The 27369-nt window shown below is 53.5% G+C and overlaps 1 protein-coding gene across 1 annotated transcript; it reads right to left on the minus strand.

Moving 5' to 3' along the window:
* Positions 1 to 122: 122 nt before the first annotated feature.
* SLC18A2 (solute carrier family 18 member A2) lies at positions 123 to 27277 on the minus strand. Its single transcript, XM_055118779.1, has 16 exons — positions 27153 to 27277; positions 26663 to 26797; positions 24535 to 24886; positions 15848 to 15906; positions 15620 to 15703; positions 15335 to 15427; positions 14635 to 14724; positions 14489 to 14532; positions 14195 to 14255; positions 12556 to 12651; positions 10296 to 10374; positions 10056 to 10107; positions 9459 to 9522; positions 7537 to 7656; positions 7278 to 7411; positions 123 to 2366 (listed from the first exon to the last, which is right to left on the minus strand). The coding sequence occupies exons 2-16, from the start codon at positions 26781 to 26783 to the stop codon at positions 2262 to 2264; spliced, it is 1554 nt and encodes a 517-aa protein (XP_054974754.1). The 5' UTR covers positions 26784 to 26797; positions 27153 to 27277; the 3' UTR covers positions 123 to 2261.
* Positions 27278 to 27369: the final 92 nt, after the last annotated feature.

The raw sequence follows: 27369 nt of genomic DNA on the forward strand, positions 1-27369 counted from the left end.
GATTTTACGTGATGCTTTCAAGCAAAGACTGCTATTGAATATCCACATTCAAAATGATACCTTCTGATGTATTTTATTCTGTAATTGATGTCTGGCTTATAAAGGAATACAATCAGGCACAGTAGCATTCAGGAGATTTATTAAGTAAACTAGCTAAGGATGGTATAGACATTCAATACAGCATTTGAAAAAAAACATTCATTCATAGCTACCTCATTAAAATTTTTCTATCTGTTTTGCCAGGTACAACCCAAAAAATGCCTGTGCTCAAAAGAAACCTTCAGAAAGCTGCATGTTTTTTGTTCTAAAAAACATGATCTAAAACATTTTAAAAAGATATTTTTAAAACCTCTATCTTCAGTCTTGTTAACCCCAGAATATTAGTGAACAAAAGTCTTAAAATGTTTTCTCTCTCAGATGAAAGTGGCATCTTTTGATCCCAAAACTGTGCTTAAAAGAATATTAAAAGAATATTTTTGATTAAAACATTTTTTAAAACTAAACTAAAATTTCTCATCCTTTGGGATAGCAGCAGGCATGCTTTTACTAGTCATTCTTGAGTCCTTAAAGGCAAAAATTCTGGAAAAATTCTGTGATGTCGGGGTGGGGAGAACTACAAACCCTCTGAGACATTGACTTTCTCCACATGGTGGTAACAAACAATCCTGCCTTTTCCTTTTAGCCACATGAGTGCCTCCATCTTCCAAAGCAGCCGGCCTGTGCAAGTTGCACAGAGCAAATGTACATAGGAAGCTTGTTTGCTTCTAGCTACACACTTGAAATCCAGAGTTCAGATCTCTCAAAGCCCCATCTAAAATCTTCGTAAAGAGAATGAAAATGAAGTATTAGCTACTTTGCTAGACAGTTACATGGTTGAGTCTTCTAGAGTTCTTTGCTTCTTGATGTCTAAGCTAACAAATACAATTCTAGCCAAAGAACTGACATTAGGTAATTTTTATGATTACAGAACTAGGGAATTAACAAGTATTATTTGAGACATTCCATACTATCTCCACACTCCAGTCATATCTCATACACGATGTAAAGTGACAATGTTCACTAACAGTATTTGCTGCTACACTGAAAAGGCACGTCAATGTTGTCATGCTTAGAAAAACCACATCACACAGTACTGGACAATAGAGTAATACACAGACATCTTAGATGTTTGGTTTCTCCTGCCTGTGAAAAAGGGTGCCCTGAGCACCCTATCTTTACCTGTTTTCCTAATGTGATTCAAGACAATTTCATTCCTCCTTTGTCTTCACAATGATGTAAACAACTTTTAGAAATCTAAAAAGTAATAGTTTCAAACAACTCAAAATTAATAAATCCCTAGAAAGCACTTGGATGACCTCCAGACAGGTCAAGGGTGATTAGAATCTGTTTTTCCCACGTCATCCCAGCTTTTAAGTTTCTTTTCTAAAAATTGATTCAATATATCTTGCCGTGCTTCAACAACCTTGACAGTAAATATCTCAGTTTTATCATCCAGTAAGACAATCAAGTATATGTCTTAAAAGGAAGCTTCTAGTTCCTAACTCTACATTTCGGGTGCTTTTCTTGACTTTCAGAACATGTTTACTTCTCCCTTACTGGCTTTTACTTAATGCCAACTACCTGACATGTAAGCATAGTTTACAGCCATCTGTTTCCAGGTAGATAATGACATAGAAGACCAGCCAAGATTTATGGATAAATCCCAAAGATGACTGATGAGTTCTTGTTCTCTGCATTTGAGATAACTAGCTTGTCGCTCAGATATATTGATTACAGTGATTACAAGTTAACACTTAGTATCACTACATATATATGCTGTCTTGCTTATGTTTTTCAGATTTCTAATTTCTCATTGTCAGAAGTGTCTCAGAACATGTACTTTAGTTTTAAACACTCGTTACCAATATTCAGAAAAAAATAGACTTTTTTTTGCCCAGATGTTCGTGAATGTAAGTTAAAAAAATTATATTTGATTTGGATTCAGATATTTATAGATTTACACTATATTTCGTCAAAATATATTGTATGATATTTAATAAAATCAAATACATAAAATAAAGTTTTCAACACTATTTATACAAACCCCTAGAAAAGCTTCTTTTTCTTTATAAGGCTGTTGGCAATCGATCATAACCATGGAAAAGAAAGAAGAACCTTTGGTTGTCATACTTTTTCAACGGGAATGGATGGTATGACTAAGACGGTGTTCAGTGAGTTGTTTGGAAACACGACACAAATACTAGGATGAATTTTTTAGGGTTTCAGTCACTTTCCGATTCTTCTTCATCACCTATTGGGTATGACTGGATATTATTCTGAGTATACATTTTTGTTTTAATGTGACAGTTGTGATCCATGAGAATAGCCTAGAAGAGAACAAAGTGCACATTAACTTGTTTCATAGAGGGAAGATGGTTTGACCTATTGTTTTTAAAGAATTACTAGTGTAAATGTTGTCTTGGTACTACCCGCTCTCACCCAATCACTTGGTGCCCTTGACGAGTGTCTGGCTGGGAGACCTGGCAGTCTGTAGTTGGAAAGAATCCAACAAATGGAGACGGTAGAAGAACCAAAGATTAATTGGCGGCAAAACTGAGCTAAGAAAAACATGCTGGTTAGGTTTTGGAATGAAGGTATTTAGACTTTGGAACTGGAAGAGGGATTCCGGACAGCAGCCAATCCAACTTCTGTTGACAGATGTGCTCACATCCGTAACAAGGACATGCTAACTTCTGGTGAGATGCACCCTCCCGTGGAAATGTGTCCGGGGCTGGATTCTGACCATTTCTGTTGGTTCTGGTACCATCTTCACAGACAGACCGTAGAGCCTTTTAAGATCCTAGCTATGGCCCCTTAGGTTTCCCACGCTAAGCAGCACAGGACCTCTTTACAGAGCACCTCACCCCAAATCCTGACCACCCTTGCACAAATCCTTGGATCAAAATGATACAAACTACATTCCTCCTGGACCATAAAGAGCTCATCAGGGAGGATTCAACAACCACAGCACAAAGCAGTGGTTTACGAGAGGCTCTGCTGATGAGCACTTGTTACTCCCGAGAATAGAGACCAAGCACACAGTCTGGCAATACATGACATCAACCTTGCCAAGATCATGCCACGCATTTTTCAGTACGGTACCCCAACGTCACAGCCTTATGTGGGATAAACTGGTTCCCTAATAGCTCCCGTGTGGCATGGGCAAGTAAAGCGAGAGTTAGTGGGGAGGCACCCAGGAAGCCTTACAACAAAGCCAGCACTTGAAACACTCTGGTGTGGTTGGATGAGTTCAAAGGATGCCAGTGGGACAATGGGGTACAACTAAACTGAATCCCCTCACCAACTTGTCTTGGACTCCCCACCCGCACCCCCCAGCCCCCACCCCGTATGAATTCTTTAGCCCTGTTACCTTTGGGCAGAAACTGAACATGATATCAGGGTTAAAACTCATTCCTGTTGAGCCAGTTGCCACCTTTCTTGATGTCTCCCAGAAACCTGAGAAACGGCTCAATCCATGGATCTCATCCCAAAGAACCCTGAAATGGGCATCCCAAAGAACCCTGAAATGGGCTGCCCACAGAACTTTCTCCAGGTGCCAGCCACTCGTGGCCCTCCACATTTTTTTACTGTTTCTCCCAGGTGAGTCAAAAAAAAAGCCTCAATTTCTAAGTCACTGAGGCAGCAGGCATTGTACACAGCCACTGCCGTCCCCCGGAGCAAGTCTGTACCGTCCAACCCCCGAGGTCAGTGAGCCTCAGTGGGATCACAGAAGACCCTCCTGATCCCGACTGCTCTGACAGGGTACTGGTAGCGTGATGTCTGAGAAATGGTCCTCGTTATGGGGCATTACCGAGGCCCACAGCAGAGTCTTCAGAGGGTGGTGGCCTGTGGGCCCCCACGGGGTGTGCCTGTCAGCAGTGGAGCCCCTACCGTGCTGAGCCCGGGCTCAAGGTGGAGCCCCTGTTGGGAGTGCTCAGGGAGAGCTACACGGGAGAGAGGGAGCAGGCTGGAACCTTGAGGGGAGAAAGGAGCAGCAGTGGGTGGAGTGGGAACAAGTCGGCTGTGGAGTATGCATCACCTGGGAACATTAAGACAGGGCCATGGTCAGCTGGAATAGAGAAGGGATCACTAAGACAATGATGGTGGGAGGGATGGTTCGGGATGGGAGGTGTGGGCTGAAAATAGATAAAGGATCAAATGTGATGGCCTCTCAGTATCTGTGTTGCAAACCATGATGCCCAAAAGTAGAGAGAGTATGGGGGAAACTGCCGTGGAGGCAGGGGGAGGGTGGGAAAGGGTATACTGGGGACATTGGTGGTGGAGAATGTGCACTGGTGGAGGGATAGGTATTTGATCATTGTATGACTGAAACTCAAACATGAAAGTTTTGTAGCTGTATCTCACGGTGATTCAATTAAAAAAAAAAGGACCATTGAGTGTGCCAGCCTGGGCACCATGGAAACCATTAGGTACAATGAGACACTGACCAATCAGAAAGCCCAGCAGGGTCCAACTGCAGTCAGGAATGCCGAGCAAAGGAGCCTGACCCTGAAAAGTCTGCGGGCACCAAGGGGACCCTCATTAGGCGCCACTGGGATCAGTCCTCTAAGCCCCAGTCCATCCACTATGAGTGCTGATTGCGTATATGTCGCAATGCCAGCATGCCAGCATGGGGCACTCAATCCACACTCAACTAGGAGCATTGCAAGAGAAGGTCAGTCAAACAACTGGACTGAGCAACTCCGCTAAACCACCTTTGTTGGTACAACCTATCTCTCCATTTTGGGAATAGTCCATCCCCCACCACCTTGAAATTCCAGAGGGAATATACTATCCCAAAGTGCCTTGGAGAGAGGCATGACTATACACCACATGGTGTCAGGGAGAAGGGGCCAGGGGAAGAGTCCATGCTGTAAACCAAGCCCCCCAGGTACTGCTGCAAGGAAGAAGAAAAGACCAGGGTCATCTGACCACAGCCCAGAGCCGAGTTCCTGAGAGCTGAGCCATAGTAGTTCATCAGACACAGCAAAGTCTGGCTCCACCGACACGTGTCAGAGCAAACTGTGCACGCATTGCCGAGACCCGGCAGGGACGTTGAAAACGCACACAGCAAGGTCTCCACTTCAGCCCTTGAGACAAAGACAGCTAACGTGCCTGCTAGGAAAGTTCCACTTCACCTGTCTCAGCAAGAAGTAGTGGCGCGCTCACGTATTCATTCAGCGCCCCGCAAGAGAAGCATTCTGCGAATTAGAATCTGCAAGAACACAGTCCTTAGCTTCCAGCACAGCCAGGGCAGTCAGCCCAGGGCTGCAGTGAGCACTCAGGACCCTCCGATGCACGGCTCCCAAGAGCCCACCCACCCTGTCTGGACAGAAGAGAAAAGCCTGAAGAAGAGGTAAGAAGTGCCCTTCCCTGGGGCCGGAGCGATAGCACAGCGGGTAGGATGTTTGCCTTGCACGTGGCCGACCCGGGTTCGATCCCCGGCATCCCATATGGTCCCGCAAGCACCGCCAGGAGTAATTCCTGAGTGCAGAGCCAGGAGTAACCCCTGAGCATCGCTGGGTGTGACCCAAAAAGCAAAAAAAAAAAAAAAAAAAAGAAGTGCCCTGCCCTGTAGGGTGCTTGCCTTGCACGCAGCTGGCCCAGGTTCCATACAGCACATCCCATAGGGTCCCCCCCACCACCCCCACCTGCCAGGAGTGACTCCGGAGTGCAGAGCCAGGAATAAGCCCTGAGCACTGCTGGGCGTGGCCCCCAAACAAACAACAACGACAACAACAAAAAGAAGTGTCCTCTCTATAAAAACAATTCTTCCACCTGAAACCCCCACATCAGAAACAGCTGTTCCCAGTGAGTTTCTTGCTACATTGTAACTCATAGAACTGGTACACACTTTCCTCAAAAGTGTGTTGCTCTTTCTCAGACTTGCAGAGAGGCTTAAGAAATAAACCCGCTTTTTTTTTCCCTCCCCTTCTCTCACTATTGGAAGCACCATGATTTTTTTTAAATAGAAATCCAGCCCAAACCAAGAGCTCATGTCATCTCTAGCCAATGTGCCTGGGACTGCAGTTTAGAAAAGCAGCGCTGAGGCTTTCAACATCAAAGAAGCTTTAAGCCCAACACCCCACCCTCTGAGAGCCGCCTAATGAGAGAAAGGTTTGCAGGGGTGGGGGTCAGCCTTGCTCTGCTCTCTCCACCCTTCATTTCGTAGCCTCGCCCCAGAAAGCCACCCCTTGTCTGCACTGGCTTTCCTCAAGCGACATAATCAGCTCTTTCTTCTCCAAGGCACACGCTGCCTGGCCTCGCTCCTGTCACCAGGCTTTTGCCTTCCACCTGCCCCCCGCCCCCACCCCTACCCCTGGCCGTATGTAACCAGCGACAGGCAGCTGCTGCTGGCTGCCACCTCACATGCGACCAGTTTACCATTTGACCCATTTCAGTTCAGCCATCAGAACCAAACTGCTTTCTCAAGGGGATGTCTCCAGCAAACGTCAGACCCCTCCACAAACACAAATGCCATCTTTCTTGTGTATTTCCTTGTTTATCTCGTTCATCCTTAATCCAAGGCACTTGTCTTTCAGCCACATTAAATCTACCTCTATCTGATGTCTAAAACGTCAGCACCACTCTGTAAGAACAGTTATGCCGAAGGTTAAAATAATATGCCATTTCAAAATTCAAATTTAGAATTGAGAAGTTGGAACTTGTTCAAAAAAGGTATTTTTTTATTCTCACTACTATGCCCTGCCTAATACTGTGATTTTGTCATAAAATTACAAATAAAAGGTAATGTGGGCATACATGTGCTCATATGATAGTTTTATATGGGGACCTTTTAGCTACACTCCTCTCCAGAGTCTTAATGACCAAGAGGACACGATTACTGGAAACCGTAAGCATCAGAGAAGCAAAGCAAAGAACATCAAAAATGACTAATCTTAGGGGTGCAGAGGCAGAAAGGAAAATTATGTCCAATATTTTTAATAGCCACTGAACACTGAATGGAACTGTCCTATGTTTATATTTGGTCAACAAAGGAGCTGTATTAATGGCTAATCATCTGTCTAAGTAATTTCATTCTTCAATACACAAAATGCTTGATCGAGTGAAAGTAGCGGCTGCCCCAGGAGGTATAAACTTGAAAGGAACTTTGTCACTCAGGTCCTCCCCAGAAGGAGCAGAAGTGGAATTTACCATTAAACCATGAGGAAACTACCCCGACAGCCATACTCAAATGATCAAGGAACACTTAATCGAACCCCCTCAAATTTGCTTACCATTTTTTCTTCCTTGGCAGGGGGACTTCGAAGAAAAAAGCAGAGAGGCGCAAAAAGAATATCAATGATTCCAATAATTGTCATGAGCCATGGAAATCCAATTCCCTTGGCGATCGCACCGCCCGCGGAAGGACCTTTTGGAAAAGAGAAGGTTAGACCAAACGCCCTCCAGGCGCCTCGTAGTCAGGCCCCCACTCTCTGGCCGTGCTCTTGGCAGGCACTGTCAGTCAGGCACGGAGGTCAAAGGTCAAGTCCTTACCTATGGCGTAGCCCATACAAAAGGCCACATCGGCAATGGCATACACACTGCCGTAGACGGACACGTGGCGTAGGTCGACCAGGTAGCCCATGATGGGCATCATGGAGGAGTCCACCATCCCTGCGGACAGTCAGGAAACGTGGGTGTGAGCAGGAAGTGGCTGAGTGGCCGGCACCACCCTCCCGCCCCTCTGGTCATCACCTCCTCCAGGGCTCCAGGCAAACTCCCTACAGCCGGCCTTGCTCTGAAGAGAACCCCGGGACTGTGGGCCAGCGCTTGCCTGCCCCTGTCCTGCCTCGAGGGAGGAGCATGAATTCTGGGGGAGGCCGCCTGGCAGTCCAGTACCTCACATGACACTGCAAACCCAGTCTCCAGTGTAGGGCAGGGTGGACCCCAGGCCCCTTGCCCTGGGGTGGTCGGTCCCTCCAGAGTGGACACACCGCATGCCCGCCCCGTCTTCCCATCCATGCTCTCCACCAACTTAGACTGGGAGAATTCAAGTGGAAAGTACCAGAGTACCTGTCTCTCCACAGGAAACTAAAATCAAAGGCATCTTCTCAACTGGCTAAAACAACTAAACCATTCCATCAAGGCCAGCATTAGATTATCTGGTCTCTTCATTGTTTGGGGACAAGTGGCAATTTTTGTTTTGTTTTTTAAAGAAAATACTTTGTTCAGAACTCTGCCTTCCACAGGGCCAGAGACAGCTCAGAGACCTTGTCTCATGCTTGCTGTAATCCCCGAGACCATATGGTCCTGGACATCCCCAGGAGCCCCTGAGCATCTCTGGGTGTGTCCCTCAAAGCAAACCAAAGAATCTCGGTTCACTTGTCCAGCCCGGTGAGCAGGCCCCATTTCATTCCACCTAAAAAAATAGGGCTGATCACAGCAGCCTAAAACGAAACAGGTCTGTGGACACCCCCAGCTGAGGTCTCACTGTCAGTCCCCCACGGCCTCCATCGGAGCAGGTGCTGCTGATGGGTCCCTACAATAAGAAGTCACAGCTCCGGATGAGCAAAATAAACACCAGAGCTGGACATTCAGCAGAATTAAAGCCTGAACAACAGGGTTCGGAGCGATACTACAGGGAAAAGGGCATTTGCCTTGCACGCGGCTGACCTAGGTTTGATCCCCGGCATCCCCTATGGTCCCCTGAGCACCACTAGGAGTAATTCCTGAGTGCAGAGTCAGGTGTAAACCCTGAGTATCACCAGGTGTGACCTAAAAAGAAAAAAAAAATCTGAAACTACAATGCTGAGCCATATGCCCAGGGCCCTGCGAACCCAGGGAACCCTCCGGGGCCTGGCAGGTGGGAGTCAGCACAAGCTCCGTTCTTCCTAAGGTGCCCCATCCAAGTTCAAATCCCTGCTTTTATCCATGAGGCTCCGCACTGGCCGTTCCCAAGACCCATGTGTCCATGACAGGTGAGACACAAGGAGACTGTCCAGCTAGAGTATTATTCTCACAGGTTGAGCTAAGCGGTTAACGCTACCAAAGGATCAACACACACCACAGCACCTGTGGCTCGCCTGCTCTGTACCAATCGTGCCAGTCTCTCGAAAACACGTGTGTCCCCTGATCTCTGTCTCTCGAAAACACGTGTGTCCCCTGATCTCTGCCTGCCGGCCTCCCACGACAGGGCTGAGCACAGCTCACAGAGCTGAGCCCAAACCAACCTGCTCTAAGGGAACGACTGTCCCATCCGTCCACAGCAGCGGGAGCAGCCGTGTGTTTCTGTAAACGGCGCGCTTGTGCGGATGGCGGTGTGTGGGACGGAAGCAACTGGTCTAAGGAAGCCGCTAAGCAGGCACCTTCCTGGGGACGAGCGCCAGGCTGCTCAGGGCAAAGCAGGCTGGCTACAGTTTTATCTTTTTCTCAATCTGAACTTTCGTATCCAAGTTTTAACTGTTCATGGGACTTACCAATTGCAAACCCAACGCCGAAGTTCGGAGCTATGAGTCCATAAATGCTTTTTGCGAAAGGAACCTGGAAGAGGGAAAGAACAGCTATGACATTACCTGTAAATTGTCTTGGAAAGTCAGAAATGGGTTTCTCAGGGCACCCTGGAATCACCAGCACCCCCAACAAGTCTCTCCTCTCCTCCCTCCCCTCTCTCTTCCTAAATAAAACCATTCACTTCAGTTGAAACCACACCCCGTATCTGAGCAGTAGAGGCCTCTCGGGGGCGGACAGTGGCCACGGGGAGATGTTTGGTTTGTTTTCTCTCAGCCAAGCTGAATGTCCAAAGAGTTTAAGATGCTGAGGATGTTGAGATGTCACGATGATGGGGGTGGGGGAAGGAAAGATCATTTGCAATGGACACAAATACGCCCCTGGGAGAATCTTGCCCCCCCCCCCACATTTTACAGGTAATTTTAAAAATTAGAAGAAAATGGAAGGCTTTAGCACAACGAAGATCAATAAACTTCAAAATGCAGTCAAGTGTTTCCTAGCGCTTCCTGCCCAGAGCGAAATGTTCTGCCAGATTGATTCCCCTTGTCAAATGTCATGTTACTCACACATAAGATGCTGATTCCAACAATTATCATTCCCAGGAGAGCACAGAGCCACCTAGCCACAACAACAGCAACAGGAAACAAAAACAAAAGCACCATCCATAAATGACTTCAATTTTCCTCCCCGTCCAATTTTTCACCGAAAATCAAAACCGTGACCCGTAGCAGCCCAGAGAGAGCCCCGGTTGGCCTTTTACACAGCACGGCCTGGTGGGAAGTGAGAGCCAGCTGTGTGTATCTTACCTCCCCATTTTGTGTGCCAGTATCCCAAAGACGTTGGTTCCAATGAGATAAGAGACACTCGCCGGCAAGAAAGCGATGCCTGAAAGTTTATGAAAGGACACCGTATCAGGCCTGATCTCAGCCCCATGTTAGGAAAACTAATAATCGTCAGACACCACCGCGGTGATTACAGCGGATGAAATGAAGCCCCAGGCCAGCACCCAAGCAGCTAATATCCGGCGGCTGACTGATCCAGCCCGGACCCCGAGCTGCTTATCCAGGCGCACAGAGCTGCCGAGACACTCCAGAAATGAAATTCATTTATCTATCAACCACTTCATCTCCCTTCAGCCCTGCCCGGGGCCAGCTCTCCACCTGGCCTGGCCAGCGCCAGCTCCCCACACGGGGCCACGGTGACCTCACACGCGCCAGCAAGTCGGATGGCTTCTGCGTCGGTCCTCCCTACCTGACCTTATCTCACACGACAGACGTCAGACACAGGCACTGACACAATTAGGGGACATTAAGATAAGCACACACACACACACACACACGCGCGCACACACGCGCGCACAAGTTAAAATCATCCCTAACAATCAAGTTATCCCTCTTTCTAGACAGAAGTAAATGGGCCAGCACAGGACCAGACTTTTGTGCTCACTCCCCACCCAAACAGGAACTATACCTGCTATTCTATTCAGCACGGTGCAGCTGTTTTCACTTTGCTCTACAAATCCCTCATATTTTTCTTTTAAATCCTTTTTTTAGAAAAAAAAAAAGAATGACTTCCGGTCAGGTCTATGACTGACTTCGGTGACCAGCATCACTGAGCCTAAGGTTTAAAGCCCTGCAGGAGCAGGACATGCAGCTCTGGTCAGACCGAGCTGACCTTTGACCGCATCCTCAGCATCAAACAGATCCACTCACATCTGGCCAGCCCGGCTGCCAGGGCCTTTTTCCACATCTGTGCTCTGGTGCCCACTCATGACTAAGACCCCGGGACAGGCAGTTATCTCAGGCCACTCTTAGTTTCTTTCCATCTGAGGCACCAGATTGCTTCCAATGTCTTGTCCACCCACCCACTGTCCGAGCCGTTTTAGGTTTGATTTGTGATAAGAGGGGCTGAGGGGGAAATCCCACCAGTTCTAGCATTCTGAGCCAACACCCCAAACACGCTGTCCCTGAAGACATGTGACAAAGCCAGGGCGGGCGAGTCAGACTTCGGGGAAAGAATTCGTACCATAGCGTGCCAGGAACACACAGATCAAACCGGAAAGACAAGCGTGCCACAGAAACGTGGGCAAAGTCATTCATAAGAAACACTGATTCTTTTTAGATAAACTCGAGCCCTGACTTCCTCCAACTGTACTTTGGTTCTCCTAAAATAACAAGCATGTTCTACTTGGTACATTGAAAGTGCTTTCAGAAGGACAGTGCCTGCCACAGCGACAGGCGGGGGCCGGGTGGCCAGAGGGAAACCAGGGACCTTGGTGGTGGGAAATGTACACTGGTGGAGGGACAGGTATTGGAACACTGTGTGACTGAAACCTGACTAAAATATATAAAATAGCATTGTAGCACGGTCGTCCCGTTGTTCATCAATTTGCTCGACCGGGCACCAGTAATGTGTCCATTGTGAGACTTGTTACTATTTTTGGCATATCGAATACACCATGGGGAGCTTGCCAGGCTCTGCCGATATAAAATATATGTATATACGTATATATATACGTATATATATATATATATATATTTTGCTTTTTGGGTCACACCTGGCGATGCACAGGGGTTACTCCTGGCTCTGCACTCAGGAATTATCCCTGGCAGTGCTCAGGGGACCATATGGGATGCTGGGATTTGAACCCGGGTCGGCCACGTGCAAGGCAAGCGCCCTACCCGTTGTGCTATCGCTCCAGCCCCTATATATAATTTTTTAATGCTTTCCAAAAACCATCCTCTTCAAAACCAGGCTCGTGGCTGGTCTTTCCATGACTCTCCTTGCTGTGCCCGTGAGGAACGCGGCTAATCTATTCCCAGCCATCATGCTCCACAGGGCTCTGAGGCCATCAGGCCATCAGCTCTGCACCCATCAGGAAGTTCAAATGCCAGAGCCCGAACACAGGGCCCCGCTCACTGCCCCTCTGAAACAGACTCAAATATTCCAACCCTAAGAGGAACTGTCACCGTATCACCGGCTCTGACAGAGCAGGGATGACGGAAGCCCCCCGAGGCACGAGTGCTCTGGAATGAGAGCAGCCCTCCGCCCCATCCCTGGGCTCACCCAGCTGCCACTTGCGGGCACACATGGTCTCCATCATCCAGATGGGGAGGGCCGGCTCCAGCATGGCGATGCCCATGTTGGCGAAGCAGATGGAGCCTGCGAAGGAAAGGGGTTCACACTTGTCTGTCAGGGACCCCCCGGCCCACCCGCCCCTTTGAACACGGTGGTGTGCCTGTGTAACCATGGGAATGCCCCAATCTCACAGGAGAACCCCGAATGTCTGCTTTTGAAAGAAAAATAGGAAGAACCAGGGAGGGCTTCAAAGGGCACAGGATTGGCATGCAGTAGCCCCAGGTCCGCTCCCCCCGCACCCATGGTCCCAGCACCCCAGACTGCACCCTCCTCGCATTGCTCCCCAAAGACAATGAGTCAAGGGGCTGGGAGGAGGGTTGGTTTAATATCATTACTGCCACCACCACCATCTCATGAGGACTATGACTCGAATGTCAGAGTCCGGATGGTGAGAAGTCGAGGGAGCCTTAGGGGTGGTGTGGTTTAACGCCCCAGTTTATCAGTGAAGAGTCCCAAGATGCTTAAAGCCCCACCCCCGACGAGCGCACTTCCAACCCCGAGGGTCCGGCTCGGTCCTGCTCATGCCCGGCCACAGCTGCTCCCAGGGAGCCCATGAGCTCCGGACACCTGTGTCCCCGGGTCTGGGCCAGCTTGCACCAGCCGAGCCCCTGCGGGTCAGTTAACACAGCCATCGCCATGAAGAGGCGAGGCTCAGGAAGCTGGAGGGTCGCCCTGGTGCTCCTGAGGGCCTCGGGGACTTCCTGGGCTCTGGCCCTAGGGGATCTCTAATGGCTCCAATCCTGATTGGAGCAGCTCTGCACCATCGTGGTGCAGGTGCTCGAACGATGCAGAAAGACTGTTGACTCTGTGCCACTGATTTCACGGAGGTGGCTGAACCCTCTCCTGCCCCCCACCTAATTTCGGTTTCCTTAGTTTTGCTAATTTTCCTACTGGGAGCCAAACCCCCAGCTCAGCGGCTTCCATCTGAGCCCCAAACTCTCACACTGAGTCGGTATAAGCTTCAATGCCCCGCCCACCGGGAGCTCCACTTTCTCGCGCAAGAATCCCAGGACTTCCTCGGGGTCCATCCAGACTGAGAGCCCCCCCAAACACGCCATCTTCCGCGGAAGGGAGTTTCTGGGCCCCTTCTGGGAAGTGGGGAGCCCCTGCGGTCAGGCCCTGCTCCCACCTCCCCTGGCCCATCACACTGTCCCCCTCGAGGGCCGAGCAGTGAATCACCAGGAGAAAGACCGGTCCCAGACCAGTCCTGGGGACCCCGATGTCTCAGCCCCCCAAAGAAAAAGGAAAGGGACTCAGCCGAGCGTGAGACACCAGGGATGGAAAAAAGCAGCTTCCTGGATACACACCTTTGCAGTGCGCGTCTCCCAGTGCGCCCCTCCACGCCCCTCCGCAGCCCCCGCCCCCCGTGCGCGCCCTCCACGCCCACCTCCCCTCTCCGTGCGCGCCCTCCGTGCCCACCCACCACTCCTGTGCGCGCCCTCCACGCCCCTCCGCAGCCCGCCCCCCTCCCCAAGCTCCCCCTCCACGTGCGCGCCCCCCAGGCCCCTCCTCCGCAGCTACCACACGACCTCGGCGAGGCACTGGCGCGCACTAGGTGGGGCTTCACCTGCAGCGATGAGGATGTAGGGGTCCCTCAGCAGGGTGGTGAGTGGCGTCCCCTTCTGGCTCTGCCAAGTGAAAATGGGGGTGAGAAGAGCGGGAGGGAGTTTCTGGGCCCCTTTCGGGGAAGCGGGGGGCGGGGAGCCCTGCGGCCAGGCCCTGCTCACACCTCCCCTGGCCCATCAGGGTGTCCCCCTCGAGGCTTGAGTGAGCCTCAGGCTCCCTCGGGGTCTTGGATACAATCGCCAGCAGAAAGCCGGTCCCCTCCCCCAGCATGGCCCGACCCCTCTCCGCCGCTTACCTCGGGCTGCACCCGGGACGGCTGGAGCACCAGGAGCTGAATGGCTGCGAGAGCAAAGGAGAGCGTGGCCCTGAGCACCTGTCCCCTCGCTCCCGGAGACCAGGACTGCGGAGGCCACGGCCACAGCGCCGTCCGCGTGCACTCACCTCCGTCCAAGAGCACCAGCGTCGCCAGCACCAGAAACGGAGCGGTCTTCCCCACAAACTCGTACAGCACGCTCCCGAAGGGGGGCCCCACTGCAAGGAGGAGATGGGGACCCGGATGGGTCGGAATCGGCAAACCTGCCCCCCCCACACCAGGACCTCCCGGTGGGCACCCCCTCTTTCCTGGGTCTCTGGGCCAAGGAAACATTTGGGGGTGGCCCCTACACTCCATGTGGTAAGATGAGGCTGCCCTGGCAGCCTGAGACCGGGGTGGGCGTCTAGTTGGGACACCCCAGGAGTAAAGCTCAAAGATGGGGGTGCAGGCACTGCACAGTGACCGGGCTCAGGAAGGGCCCCCCAATGCAGGCTGGAAGTCGACAGGAAGGGAGGGGCCGAAACCCTTGGGGAGCAGGGAGGGGGGACATGTTGGGAATTGGGCCAGGCCAGGTGTGGAGGCAAGCCCCTGGAAGTCACAGCTTAGGGAATGTTCTAGAAGACAGTATCTCGGCACACCGTTTGTTAACGCCTTCATTTTCCTGTTGGGCCCAGGAAGGTTCGTTTGCAGTAAATGGGGGCGGGGAAGAGACAGGGGGAGTCCAGGACCTCCTGGGACCGGACCCCTCCCCACTGTCTTTCACGGGCTCCATGAAAGGGGGGAGGAGCTAGGAGGGCAGGGAGGTGGGGCCCAGCATTCCCCTCTCACCGAGGACCCCCATGGCCAGGCCTCCCAGGGCGACCCCCATGGCGTTGCCTCTCTCTTCGTCATCCGTGTACACACTGGCCAGCATGCCCATCCCTGGACAGGAGGACAAACGGTGACCAAGGCAAGCTCTGGGAGAGCCCGAGTCTCACCCCTCGACTCTCTGGCCCCCCACCCTGCCAGCGCCCCAGAAACCAGAGAGCCAAAAATCACGCCCTCAAATCCCTAAATGATTCCAGACAGCGCCCCCCCTCCCTCCCTGCACCCTCCCTGGGGCGCCCCGTCTACCAGCCACGGAGGAGCAGGAGGATCCGATGCCCTGCAACGCCCTGGCGATGAGCAGGAAGGCGTAGCTGCTGGAGAAGGCGAACACTGCAGGCGGGGGAGCACAGAGTGGGCTGCTGACGGGCCCCCTCGAGTGAGCCTCACAGGGACCACCTCCCGCCCCCCCGTCCCCGCCCCCGGCTGCACTCGCACCTCTGAGGGCCCTCCACCCCAAAGCAAACCGGCACTTACTGAGGGTGGAGACAAACATGATGCAAAACCCCGCAAACATGGGGATGGGGTAGCCGATCCTGCAAGAGAGAAGGCGCGGAACTCAGCGGCTGCCTCTGTTTGCTCGCGGCTCTCGCACAGCCCCGCCAGGCCCCGGGGGACGATCTGCTGCAGCCACAGGGTGGAGGATTCATACCGTGGCTGCTTCCTGCCTGACCTTTGTGTGTTTGCCCATCTCGGATGCATGTGGAGTTCATCCCCCTGAACCGAGGCTCCCCTGGCAGCGATACGGGCGGGCAGCCTTTCATTAGTGGCCCTGCCAGCAGGTCCCCAAAGAGATCATGGCTATCGGAGGCTGCAGTGAGAGACCAGAGCAGTACCAGGGCTGCCTCGGGCCTGACGCCTGGTCCTGCCACTCCACACCACCCACAAAGTGACCCCTGCCCCTCCCTGGAGCCCAGGATGGGAGACTAGATGGTAAACCTGAGCCAAACATGGAAGGGGCCCCAGAAAACGGGGTCCTTCCCCATCTTTCTTCTTCATTCTACCCTCTCTGGACTGGGCAGACAGCTGGGGTCGGAGCGGGGGCAGTTTCCTGGCCCCTACCCTGAGGGTGCCAGCACAGGTGGTCACCCAAGAGGCAGGAACCGGGGGGCACCCCAGGTCTCTTTTTTCCATCGCCCTGTGCCCCATGATTCTAGCCAAGAACCAAACGATACCGAGAAGGCGGAAGGACGGGGAGCCCCGAGCCCCCCGCACTCAGCCTGAAGGGTCCCTTCCGGTGCAGGTCTGAGTCAAACCCTGCGAACAACAATCCCTTCACTGAGAGGTTTACTCCAGTCTCCAGACACTGGCACCGACCCGCTCAGAGACTGGAGAAGGGTCAAGGGCAGCTAATCCATCTTCCTGGTGGCAGAAGAGGAAGCTGAGGTCATGGTCCCCTGTCCCCAGGCTGATTCCACTTGGGGCTATTCTGTCTGGTCCAGTGCTTGGCCTCGAAAGCTGGCGCCCTCCCAGGTGACTTCAGTGAAAACCTTCCCAAAAGTTATCTCTCACGCTCCTATCTTAACTGCCTCCTGGGCCTCCAGAACCAAAGACCAGAACTCCGGGCAGATCTCAGAGGTCTCTGGGAGGGGCCGAGAGTCGGCTCCGGGGAACAGAGGTCACTTTTTTCATCTTTCCATGTGTTCCACTGAGGTTCAGGGAACTTACAGGACTGGCCCCCAATTCAGAGTAACAGGCTTATCTCGAGGGTCTAAGTAAGATGTGCCACATCCGACTGGCCTACTTTGGTGGCACTGCCAGTCCCAGGAGAGACCCGGGGGAGGGATGAAAGGCAGTTTCTGTTCTAAGTCGCTGAGACCTGTGTGCTTATGGGTCTTTCTAACAAGACCACGGGCTGTGCTTTAAAAAATGAAAAACAGGGGCTGGAGCGATAGCACAGCAGGTAGGACGTTTGCCTTGCACACGGCTGACCCAGGTTCAAATCCCAGCATCCCATATGGTCCCCTGAGCACCGCCAGGGGTAATTCCTGAGTGCATGAGCCAGGAGTGACCCCTGTGCATTGCCGGGTGAGACCCAAAAAGCAAAAAAAGAAAAAAAGAAAAGAAAAACAAACTGTGGGGCTAGAGAGATGGCCGAATGAGCTGGAACATGGATTTTGCCTGCAGGAGAACTGGGTTCGATCCCTGGTACCACTCAATTCCCCAAGCATCACCAGGAGTGATCCCTGAGCACTGAATCAGGAGTGACCCCTGAGCATCACCAGGAATGACCCAAAACAACAACAACAAAAGAAAAGCAGAAAACTACTGCTTGGGCTGGAGGATAACACAGTCGGTAGGTGATTGCCTTGCACGTGGCCGACCGGGGTTCGATCCCTGGCATCCCATACGGTTCCCCCCACGCACCGCCAGGAATAGATCCTGAGTGCAGAGGCAGGAGCAGCCCCTGAGCACCGCCAGGTGTCACCCAATAAGCAAAAAATAAATAAGACAAAATAAATGCCACTGCCCGTGGGGCCAAAGAGACAGTACGGCAGGTAGAGGGCCCTTGCTGAGCCAGGCTCAATCCCCGGCACCCCACATGGTCCCCCAGCGTGGCCAGGAATAAGCCCTGAGCACGGTCAGTGTAGCACCCCCCAAAACAAAAAGACACTCCTCGTGGCCCTTGTTCATTGCCTTTGGGATTCTGACCCAGCATGTCTGACAGGCCAGAGGCAGTGACAGGTGGAAGCCCCAGGCTGGCCGGAGACGGGGCTGCTCAGCTTCGTGCAGGGCAGGGCCAGAGACGCTGGAGCCCGGGGGCAAAGGCTCTTGCTTTTCCTGGGGCCACCCTGGCTCCAACTTCAGCACCCTGTGTGGTCTCCTGAGCACTACCAGCAGTGACCCCTGACCACAAAGTCAGGAGTGAGCATCAGCACAGCCGGGTGTACCCCAAAACTAAAAAGAAAGAAGTGAATGAACAGAGGGAGGGAGGGAGGGAGGGAGGAAAAAAGGAAGGAAGGAAGGAAGGAAGGAAGGAAGGAAGGAAGGAAGGAAGGAAGGAAGGAAGGAAGGAAGGATGGATGATGAAAGAAAGGAAAGAAAGACAGGGGAAGGAAGGAAGAATGGAAGGAAGGAAGGAAGGAATGAAGGAAGGAAGGAAGGGAGGGAGGAAGGAAGGAAGGAAGGAAGGAAGGAAGGAAGGAAGGAAGGAAGGAAGGAAGGATGGATGATGAAAGAAAGGAAAGAAAGACAGGGGAAGGAAGGAAGAATGGAAGGAAGGAAGGAAGGAATGAAGGAAGGAAGGAAGGAAGGGAGGAAGGAAGGAAGGAAGGAAGGAAGGAAGGAAGGTAAGAAAGAAGGAAGGAGGGAGGGAGGGAGGGAGGGAGGGAAGGAAGGAAGGAAGGAAGGAAGGAAGGAAGGAAGGAAGGAAGGAAGGAAGGAAGGAAGGAAGGAGGGAAGGAGGGACGGAGGGACAGAGGGAGGGAGGGAGGAAGGAAGAAAGGAAGGAAGGAAGAAAGGAAGGAAGGAAGGAAGGAAGGAAGGAAGGAAGGAAGGAAGGAAGGAAGGAAGGAAGGACGGAGGGAGGGAGGGAGGGAGGGAGGAAGGAAGGAAGGAAGGAAGGAAGGAAGGAGGAAGGAAGGAAGGAAGGAAGGAAGGAAGGAAGGAAGGAAGGAAGGAAGGAAGGAAGGAAGGAAGGAAGGAAGGAAGGAAGATGAATGGACAGGAGGGCCCCTAGCACTACCCCTGCCCTCCCAGGACACGTGTGCCTGTCGTGTTTACCATGACCCAAGCCGGCTGCCACAGGCAAATGCTGGGGTTCTTCTTCCCCAGCCCCAAGCAGGCGGCACAGTGGGAAGCCCTTTGGGCCACCCTCCACCTCCTCTAGCCCCTGACCCCCCACCCTAGAAAAAGGGTCAGCTGCAGCAAGCCAGGGCCACTGGGGGTGAGCGGCGTGTGCTGGACCACATCCCTGAGACGCAGGAAAGACAACTGACATTTGTCAGAAACACGCGATGGCCTGTGTCTGCACCGGCTGCCATCTCAACCAACAGTCTGCCCAGCAGAGCCCGATCTGATGTGACGAACCGTGAACCCAACATCCCCTCATCTCCCGTCCGCGGCCCTGTGAGTCAGCCCGGGCCCGCGGGCATCACGGCCGGGCCCAGAGAGCAGCTAACTCGGCGGGAACAGGCGGAAACGCGAATGCCGGATTCCTAGAAGAGAGCACAGGGCAGCCACTGTCCTGCCTGCTGTGTGCCTGCACCGTGGCGGAGAAGCCCAGGGCCCCCCATCACCATTGACAACCAAACCCCTCTCTCTGTAAAGCTCACGAGGCCGTTCGAGCTTCCCCGGAGAACCCGAAGCAAGCGCTATCCTCAGGTTTGCTGAGACCCAGGCCCGTCTACAGTGGTTGTCGCCAAAGCACGGATGCAGGGAGGGGCGGGCAGGGTGCAAACTGCTAGAGAGGAGAGGAGAGGTGAAGCTCCCTCCTCTCAATGGCCTCAGCTCGCTTCTGAGAGGGAGGACGGTCCGCGAGTACCAGTAGACAGAAGGATGCTTTCAAGCGGCCACGCAAGGGCGTTTGTTGTCGATCCTCTCGTAAGAAACCCAAGCCCTCAGGTTCAGTGGTGGGGAGCTCTCCCTCCACTCCCCAGCGTGCCAGGAGTCCTGGGGTGGGGTGGGGGGCGGGCACAGCTTCCCCGCCTGGGAAGTCGCCCCCTCTCTGCCGCACAGCTCAAGGGGGAGAAACGCTTCCCGTGTCCAGTCTCCCTGCCCGTCCCAAGGAGCTGCTTTTCCTGTCCACGGAGGAGCTGAAAAGGTCACTGCTTATTGGACAGAGCCCGCTGCAGACCGACCCGGGCGCAGCCAGAATCGATGCGGTCGGGATTGCATGCCCTCTGGCTTCCTGCGCCTCATGCAGATGGGAGTGAAGATCTGCGAGGAAAAATAACTGCCTTTCACATGTACGAGGTAACTATGGAAATAAATTAAGCCACTGACACTGGCTTGATAAAAAGCAGGCCACAGAGACAATGACAAGCTAAAGAGGAAGCAGAGCGGCCCCAGAGCCCAGGGTTAACCCTTTCCCCGCCCCCCATCCCGCTGGCCCAGATGCACTGTGGATACAGAGGGCACCGCCAGGCAAGCTCTGTGCAAAGCGACCGCCACATTCTGTCTTTGGGTGGGGAGGCGTCTCCCGAGCAGGGCTTAGGTTCAGTGTAGCTCGGTGCAGGGGTCATGGTCTGGATTGCTCCAGGGGCCTCCAGGACTATCCGTATCAGTGCTGGGTGGGGTCATGCATTGCTGAGGATCGAACTCGGGGCCTCATGCATGCCAGGCACGTGCCCAACCTTCGGAACTGCCTCACCAGCCCAGGCTGCCACGTTCAGAACTCCATCAATGGGAGGGAGAGGCCAAAGGCGTTTTCATTGCTTATCTGCCCAAAGATTCCTTTTCCGTGTATCTCCCCAAAATTCACATCCTGGGCCAAAGGATACAAGTGACACTAATGTCATTTCCCCTCTCCTTCTTTGACACACAACTGCAACCAGAAAATGAACGGGTACACTGGAACAGAAAATAAGGCACACAGCCTCAAAGCTGGAAATGGAGTTCACCAAGGCACAGGATGTTTCTTAAGGGGCTCTGATACCAGCCAGAAATGTGATCACCACGCTTATCTAGAACAAAGACCCTTGGCTTCCTACCTGGTCACATCCTTTTTAGTTAAAAATAATAATAATAATAATAATAATAATAATAATAATAATAATAATAATGATAATAATAAAGTGAACTGCATAAGAATAAATGAAACCATTGCAAGCTGGAGAGATAGTCCAGAGGGTCGAATGCTCGCCTGCCTTGTACACAGCCAACCCAGGTTGGCCACATGGTCCCCCAAGCCCTGTCAGGAGTAATTCCTGAGCACAGAGCCAGGAGGAACCGCTGAGCATTGCCGGGTATGACCCCCAAACCAACAGCAAACCCCCAAAAGAAAAGAATACATGGAACAGGAGTCCCTTCCATCCAGCCATGCGACCAAATGAGCACTCAGACACTTCCCCAGAGCTATTTTTTGTTCAGGGTCTGGCACGAGATCCTACACAAGATTTCAAAGCACCCACAAGGGCTTTTCTCTAATCAGAGATCTACAGAGACAGGAAGCCAAGCCAGGGAGGTGAAGGATGGGCTGATCCCCCAGATCAGGCTGACTTCCCCCCACCCACTTCCTAGCCAATTCCTCAAGCACAAATTAAAAATAGCAAATTCGACGAGGTGGCACTTGACTAGCTCTGCGGAGTCCAGTCTGAAGCAACCTCAGGAGAAGCAAGAAAGGCCACGGCTGCCGGCTGCATGGCCGAGTCTGCGGTGGGTAAGAGCAAAAAGCTGGTGAGGGGAAGAACTGGCCATGGCTGGCCACTGGCTCCAGTCCTGCCACAGCTGAGACAAAAGGTTTCTCCTCTTGAGCACTGGAAACGCTCCTTTGCCTACAAAAATGCCAGGACCGACCGGCCAGCCAGGATCCAAGTCAGTGGAGCGCTGATGCTCCGTGTTTAATAACTCCTTAATCAGAAGGATATAGCCAACCGTAAACACCGCTTCATTACCCCAGCGGGCATAACCCTCCAGTGCCAGGGTTTTAACGACTCTTTGATGAGAAACATACGAATCAACCGTAACACGCCGTTTTCTAAAACACACTTGTTTACAACGCAGAAACTGTGAGTCACACAGCTTGTCGGTAATTGAGGACGTGATTGGCACAAATTACATCAAAAGACTATTTGCCGGGGGCTCGCAGGGGAAGATTCTGTAGGGGGGACGGGGACAAATTTATCGCTTCTCTGAGCAGAGCTGTAGAGAGCTCAGAATTGCTGCCAGCTTCCACATTTATGTCGATGGGGCTTGGAAGATAGTAGAAAAGGGACAACCCAGTCGTTTTTGAAGGACCAGAGTTGGCACGTTGGTCCCACCTACAGCAATATTAACACGAGCTTGCCCGCTCACCTTACAAGACGAAGCTAGGAAACAAGGATTAATTTTAAAATTTAACGAGAAAACCCACTAGGGATTCAAGTTCACCCTATATAACCAATAGAGAACCTTCCAAAGTGGATTGTTCACCAGACAAATCGAGTGAATTGTTGCAGGTCACAAATCAAGATCAGGTTTCTCGAAGCAGACTAATTTTGAAGGCTCCAAAACAAGCTTTGCGTCACTGTAGCGTGAAAACTTTGGAAATTTTAATAGGGGAAAGAAAGGTCTCCTTGGTTTTCATTATCTCTCCCACAGGACTGAGATAAGCATTAATACCTCTAAGATGGGGGTCTTAAGGAGTTTTCCCATGGGTCATTCACCTGTGGGAAATTGGAACAGTTCCATCTTTTTGCCTGAGGCTCTCACCCCGGAGCCAGGAATACTGGTACCCGGTGACGGACGAGGCATCGTCATTACCGTAAGGACCTCAATTCTCCCAGGTAATGTTTAACTCCTTTGCTTTCTCCGAACACAAACCCTACACCAAGCGTGTGTTACAACACAGTCTTGCTAGAACAGAGAGGCCCTGAAGGTCACCCTGAGAAGGGGTTTCCTTGGCGCACGTACAGTCAGCCCTGCTCGGGTCCATCAGTGTACCTGACAGGACAGCCTTAGGGTACTGGCGCCACACACACACTGGAATAGCTTTTCCAACAGTGCCCCTGGTCCCACCCTGTTTCTTTCCTGGGGTCCCTGCTCTCATGCTGTGATTCTCCCTGTTTATGCAATTTTCACCTGTGGCCCCTGGAATATTCTAGGGGTCCACCGGGAGGGTGGGGCATGAGTGTGATGGTTAACCTTGAACCAGTGGCACGAACCAATCCGGAGAGCCTGTCTGTAGATGGTTTAGAACCGTGCAGCACCTGAGTGCCGAGCAGAGCTGGGGCAGGGCACCACAGGACCCTGGGGTTCCCTATCTGAACCCCGGCCACTCCCCCCAAAAGTCTTCCCATCATTTACACAGCTGGTCCTGCTCCCCCCTCCCTTGCCTGGACCCTTGTCTCACTGGTCCTCGGGGACCCCAAAACAAAACCATCCTCTTTGACTCAAGCTTCAGGGTCCCTTTACCATGCTCTGTCTCCCCAGCCCTGCCTCCTCCATTCTCTCTCCTTCCCGGTCCCTGTCGTGCTTCCAGGCCTGGCTCCCAGGGATTCAGGATCACTCCCACCATGTCTACACTCCTGCCTTCGGGGCTAGAGGGTTTCTAAAGGAGCCCACAGACCCCCACCCCTAGCCGCCTCCCCGCCCCAGCTCCCTCTCAGCAGCTGTCAGCTCCTCCCGCTGCTGCAAGTCCCTGTCCCTTGCTTTCAGAGTCCCTGGCCCAGGCTGAGCTGGGAGGAAAAGAGTCAGTACAGGGATGTGGCACACGCTTTCCAGGGGGTTGACTTCTAGAATAACAGGGCCCCTGAGTACCATTGCAGGTGACCCCTACTTAACACCCAGCTGGGAGTAGCCGAATAGAAAAAGGGAGGGAGGGAGAGAGGGAGGGAGGGAGGGAGGGATAGGAGGGAGGGAGGAAGGAAGAGAGGAAGGAAGGAAGGAAAGAAGGAAGGAAGGAAGGAAGGAAGGAAGGAAGGAAGGAAGGAAGGAAGGAAGGAAGGAAGGAAGGAAGGAAGGAAGGGAGGGAGGGAGGAAGGAAGGGAGGGAGGGAGGGAGGGAGGAAGGAAGGAAGGAAGAAAGAAGGAAAGAGAAATAATGACTGAATGAATGAACGCTGGAAGTACATCAACACTGGCCACGTAACAATTATTCAAATGAACATGGGTCCGAAAACATTCTGAGCCTCCAGATAAAGACAATGCTAACTGGGGCAGCTGGAATTCTCCAGAAATCAGCCTCCATCTCTCCTTGTGCCAGGCCGTGGGTCCCCTCGGCAAGACACGCCCTTCCCCACCCGTTGTCTGTCTACTCCCACCTTGTCCTCGACAGCCCTAGGGGCAGTGGCCCCCTCGACGGGAGCTGTGACCAGAGGGCAGGGCCTGACCCCGCCAGTCTGACCAGGAGGTGAAAGCAGGGACAATCCAGAAGCAGTTATGAGCTGCTGGGGGCAGAGATGGGATCCCCGCACCCCCTGGGCTCCCCTCCCCCCATTGCTCGGCAAAATGGAGACCAGAGGCTCAGGGGCAGTGAGTTTGGAACCGAGTCATTGCAAGAGCCTTTGAGCAACCCCCGCGGCCCACCTGTTGGTCAGCAGCCCTACGAAGGGGTTGGTCAGCAGCTGGACGGTGGCCTTGGAGGCGAACAGCAGGCCCACTTGCACATTTTCGTTCAGGAGGTCTTTGTCTTCGCTGGGGCAGTCGGAAGGGGCAGTGGACCGGTTAGTGACCATGTGCTGGGTGGTGGCCCTGGGTGGTGGCCCGCCTGGACGGCTGCCAGTGCCATTGCCCGTGACCATGATGGAGTTGTCATAATAGGAGAAGATGTTCTGGAAGCTGTCCGCGGTGGCGGCCGGGAGCGCGGGCCTGGGGGTCTGCACTTCCGTGGCGTTCTTCTCATGCCTGATGCTGTACAAGTAGCTCGGGATGATGGGGACTGGGGACAGAGCAGAGCAGAACGGGGGGTGGGGTGGCCATCATCCTGAACCCTCCCCACCAGCCACATCAAGGCCAGGGCCCAGGCGAAAGGAGCCCCAGGCTGGCTCCGCTGACCAGAAATGGGCACCTAAGTGGGCAGGAGAAGAGCCCCAGGTCTGTGGGAGTATCTGAGATGCTCCCAGAACGGGGGTGTTACGGGGGTGTCTCCTGACAGAGCTCCTGGTGGGCGCACTTCCAGAGAGGGATCTGAAATCCCACCAACCAGCCAGCGTGTCTCAGAAGAGGCTCCAAAGCCTTTGAAATACATGAATCAAGGGGGGAGGGGCGGGGGTGGGGGAAGGTGTCTTAGGGGAACAGTCCACGAAGGCAACCCCAGAGGAGGCAGGAATCCTGAATTGCTGCAACAGAACCACTTTGTCATTGTTTCCTGAAGGGGAATCTGCAGTTTTCCTTACAGCCCCGGAGACTTGGGAATTTCTGAGACTGTCATAAGGAGAAAGGAAAAGTGATGTGCATGTATTGGGCGGCCTGGGACTGGACAGAGGGGCCAGCCAGAGCGAGGCCGGAGTTAGGAGCTCGGAGGAAGCCCCTGGCTCTGGCATTCCCTGAAGTGAAAATCAGCTCTCGGAGGGCTGGGGAGTGCCCCCACCAGCCCTCACACTCCCCAGCCCTAAGTCAGGGGCAGCCCCTGAGCACTGCTGGGTATGACGCCCACCCCTGGAAAAAAAAAAAGGAAGGAAAAGAGAAAATGAAGCAGAAATAAACAGCTCTGAGGTGCTCAAAAACCTGCTGTGAGAACCCGCAGGTCTAAAGTGAAAAATCACTTTTGATTTACTGAAATCGAGGGTTTGGGTTCGTCTTGGTGTTTTGCTTGTTTATAATGGAGAAGTGTGTGAAGACTGCTGTGAATGAGGAGAGATGGACTCCGGTTATTTCATTTTTCAAAACTCCCTCGGAAACGCAGCCCCGCACAATGGGCTTGGGGAGGATCCACCGCAGGCGCGGGAAAGCGCCCCCCGCGGGCGGGGTGTGGAGCTGCACCCTGGGAGGCCTCCCCAAAGGAACCTCCTTTCCCGGGAGGCCGAATAATGACCTTGACATTATTCCCCAAACTCGAACTGCTTCTCCCTCATCAAATCCGTTGGATGTGGCAGCACAAGTAGGAAGGGGAAGCAGGAAATTATCAGAAGGAAACACACGCCCCACATCTTCTCGGATGTCAATTTTCAGATCCGATCACCAGGAAAATGAACCCACAAACTGCTGCCACTAACCCGGAGCCGGCAGTCTTGGGGGCTGTGTGTGTGCACGCGCATGTATGAGTGCGTGCGTGCGTGTGTATGCATGTGTGTGTATGTGTGCGCGCACGTATGTGTGCGTGTATGCGTGTTCGTGCGTGTAAGCCTGTGTGTATGCATGTGTGTGCGTGTACGTGTGCGCGCGCATGTGCGCGTGTATGTGTGCGTACGTGTGTATGCGTATGCGTATGTGTGTGCGTGTATGTATACGTGTGTATGCATGTGTGCGTGCGTGTTTGTGTGAAGATATATGCATGTGTACGCATGTATGCGTGCATGTTTGCATGCGTGTGTGTGCGTGCGCGCGTGTGTGTGCGTGTATGTGTGTTTGTGTGCGTGTGTGCGCACGGGCAATTTGGGGCAAAGCCTACTCAACTTCACCAGGTGGGCACGCGCGGCGCGGAGCTCTGGGGAAAAGGGGGACGCCCCCGAGAGGGGACGCGGAGAAGGGGGGTGTCTTCCCCGGCCGTACGTACCCACGACGGTGAGCAGCATGTTGTCCAGCAGCAGCGCGAGGAACACGATGAAGAGGATGAGCTTCCGCGAGTGGCGGCTCTCCTGCAGCCAGCGCAGCGGCGCCAGCTCGCTCAGGGCCATGGCTGGGGGCTCGGCTGCGGGCGCAGCGCGGGTGAGGGGCCGGGTCGGGCGCGCCCCTGCACCCCAGCCTCAGACCGCCGAGGCGCAGGCAGCGAGACGCGCGCCTGGGCGTGCCCGATCGTCCCGGGTCCCCGAGCGCGTCGCCACCAGCCCGGGTGCCCGAAGGAAACCGCCTCCGGGCGCCGTCGGGGCCGCTCCCGGGGCCCATCCCCGCCCGTCCCCGCCCGTCCCCGAGCCGCCCCGCGCCCAGCCCATGCCGAGGGACCCCGCGCGCTCCGAGCTCTCGAGGGGCTCCCCGGAGCCCCGGCGGCCCCCCTCTCGCCCACCGCGCCGTCCGTGCCCTGGCGGCAGCCAGCGGGGTCCCGTTACCTGGGGGTCGCGGGCGCTGCCTGCCCCGCCGCCACGAGCTCCGTCCGGCCGCCCAGCGCTCCGCTCGCTGTCTCGCCCCCGCCCCGCCGCAGCCGCTCAGTTTACCCGCTCCGGCTCTGACGTCACGGCCGGGGGGCGGGGGGTCGGGGGGAGGCCAGGTCTCGGGCCGCCCCACCCCGCCCCGCCCTGCCCCTGCACCCCGAGTCTCTGGGTCCTC

This window comes from Sorex araneus, chromosome 11 (assembly GCF_027595985.1).
Source record: "Sorex araneus isolate mSorAra2 chromosome 11, mSorAra2.pri, whole genome shotgun sequence".
NCBI classification, from domain to species: domain Eukaryota; kingdom Metazoa; phylum Chordata; class Mammalia; order Eulipotyphla; family Soricidae; genus Sorex; species Sorex araneus.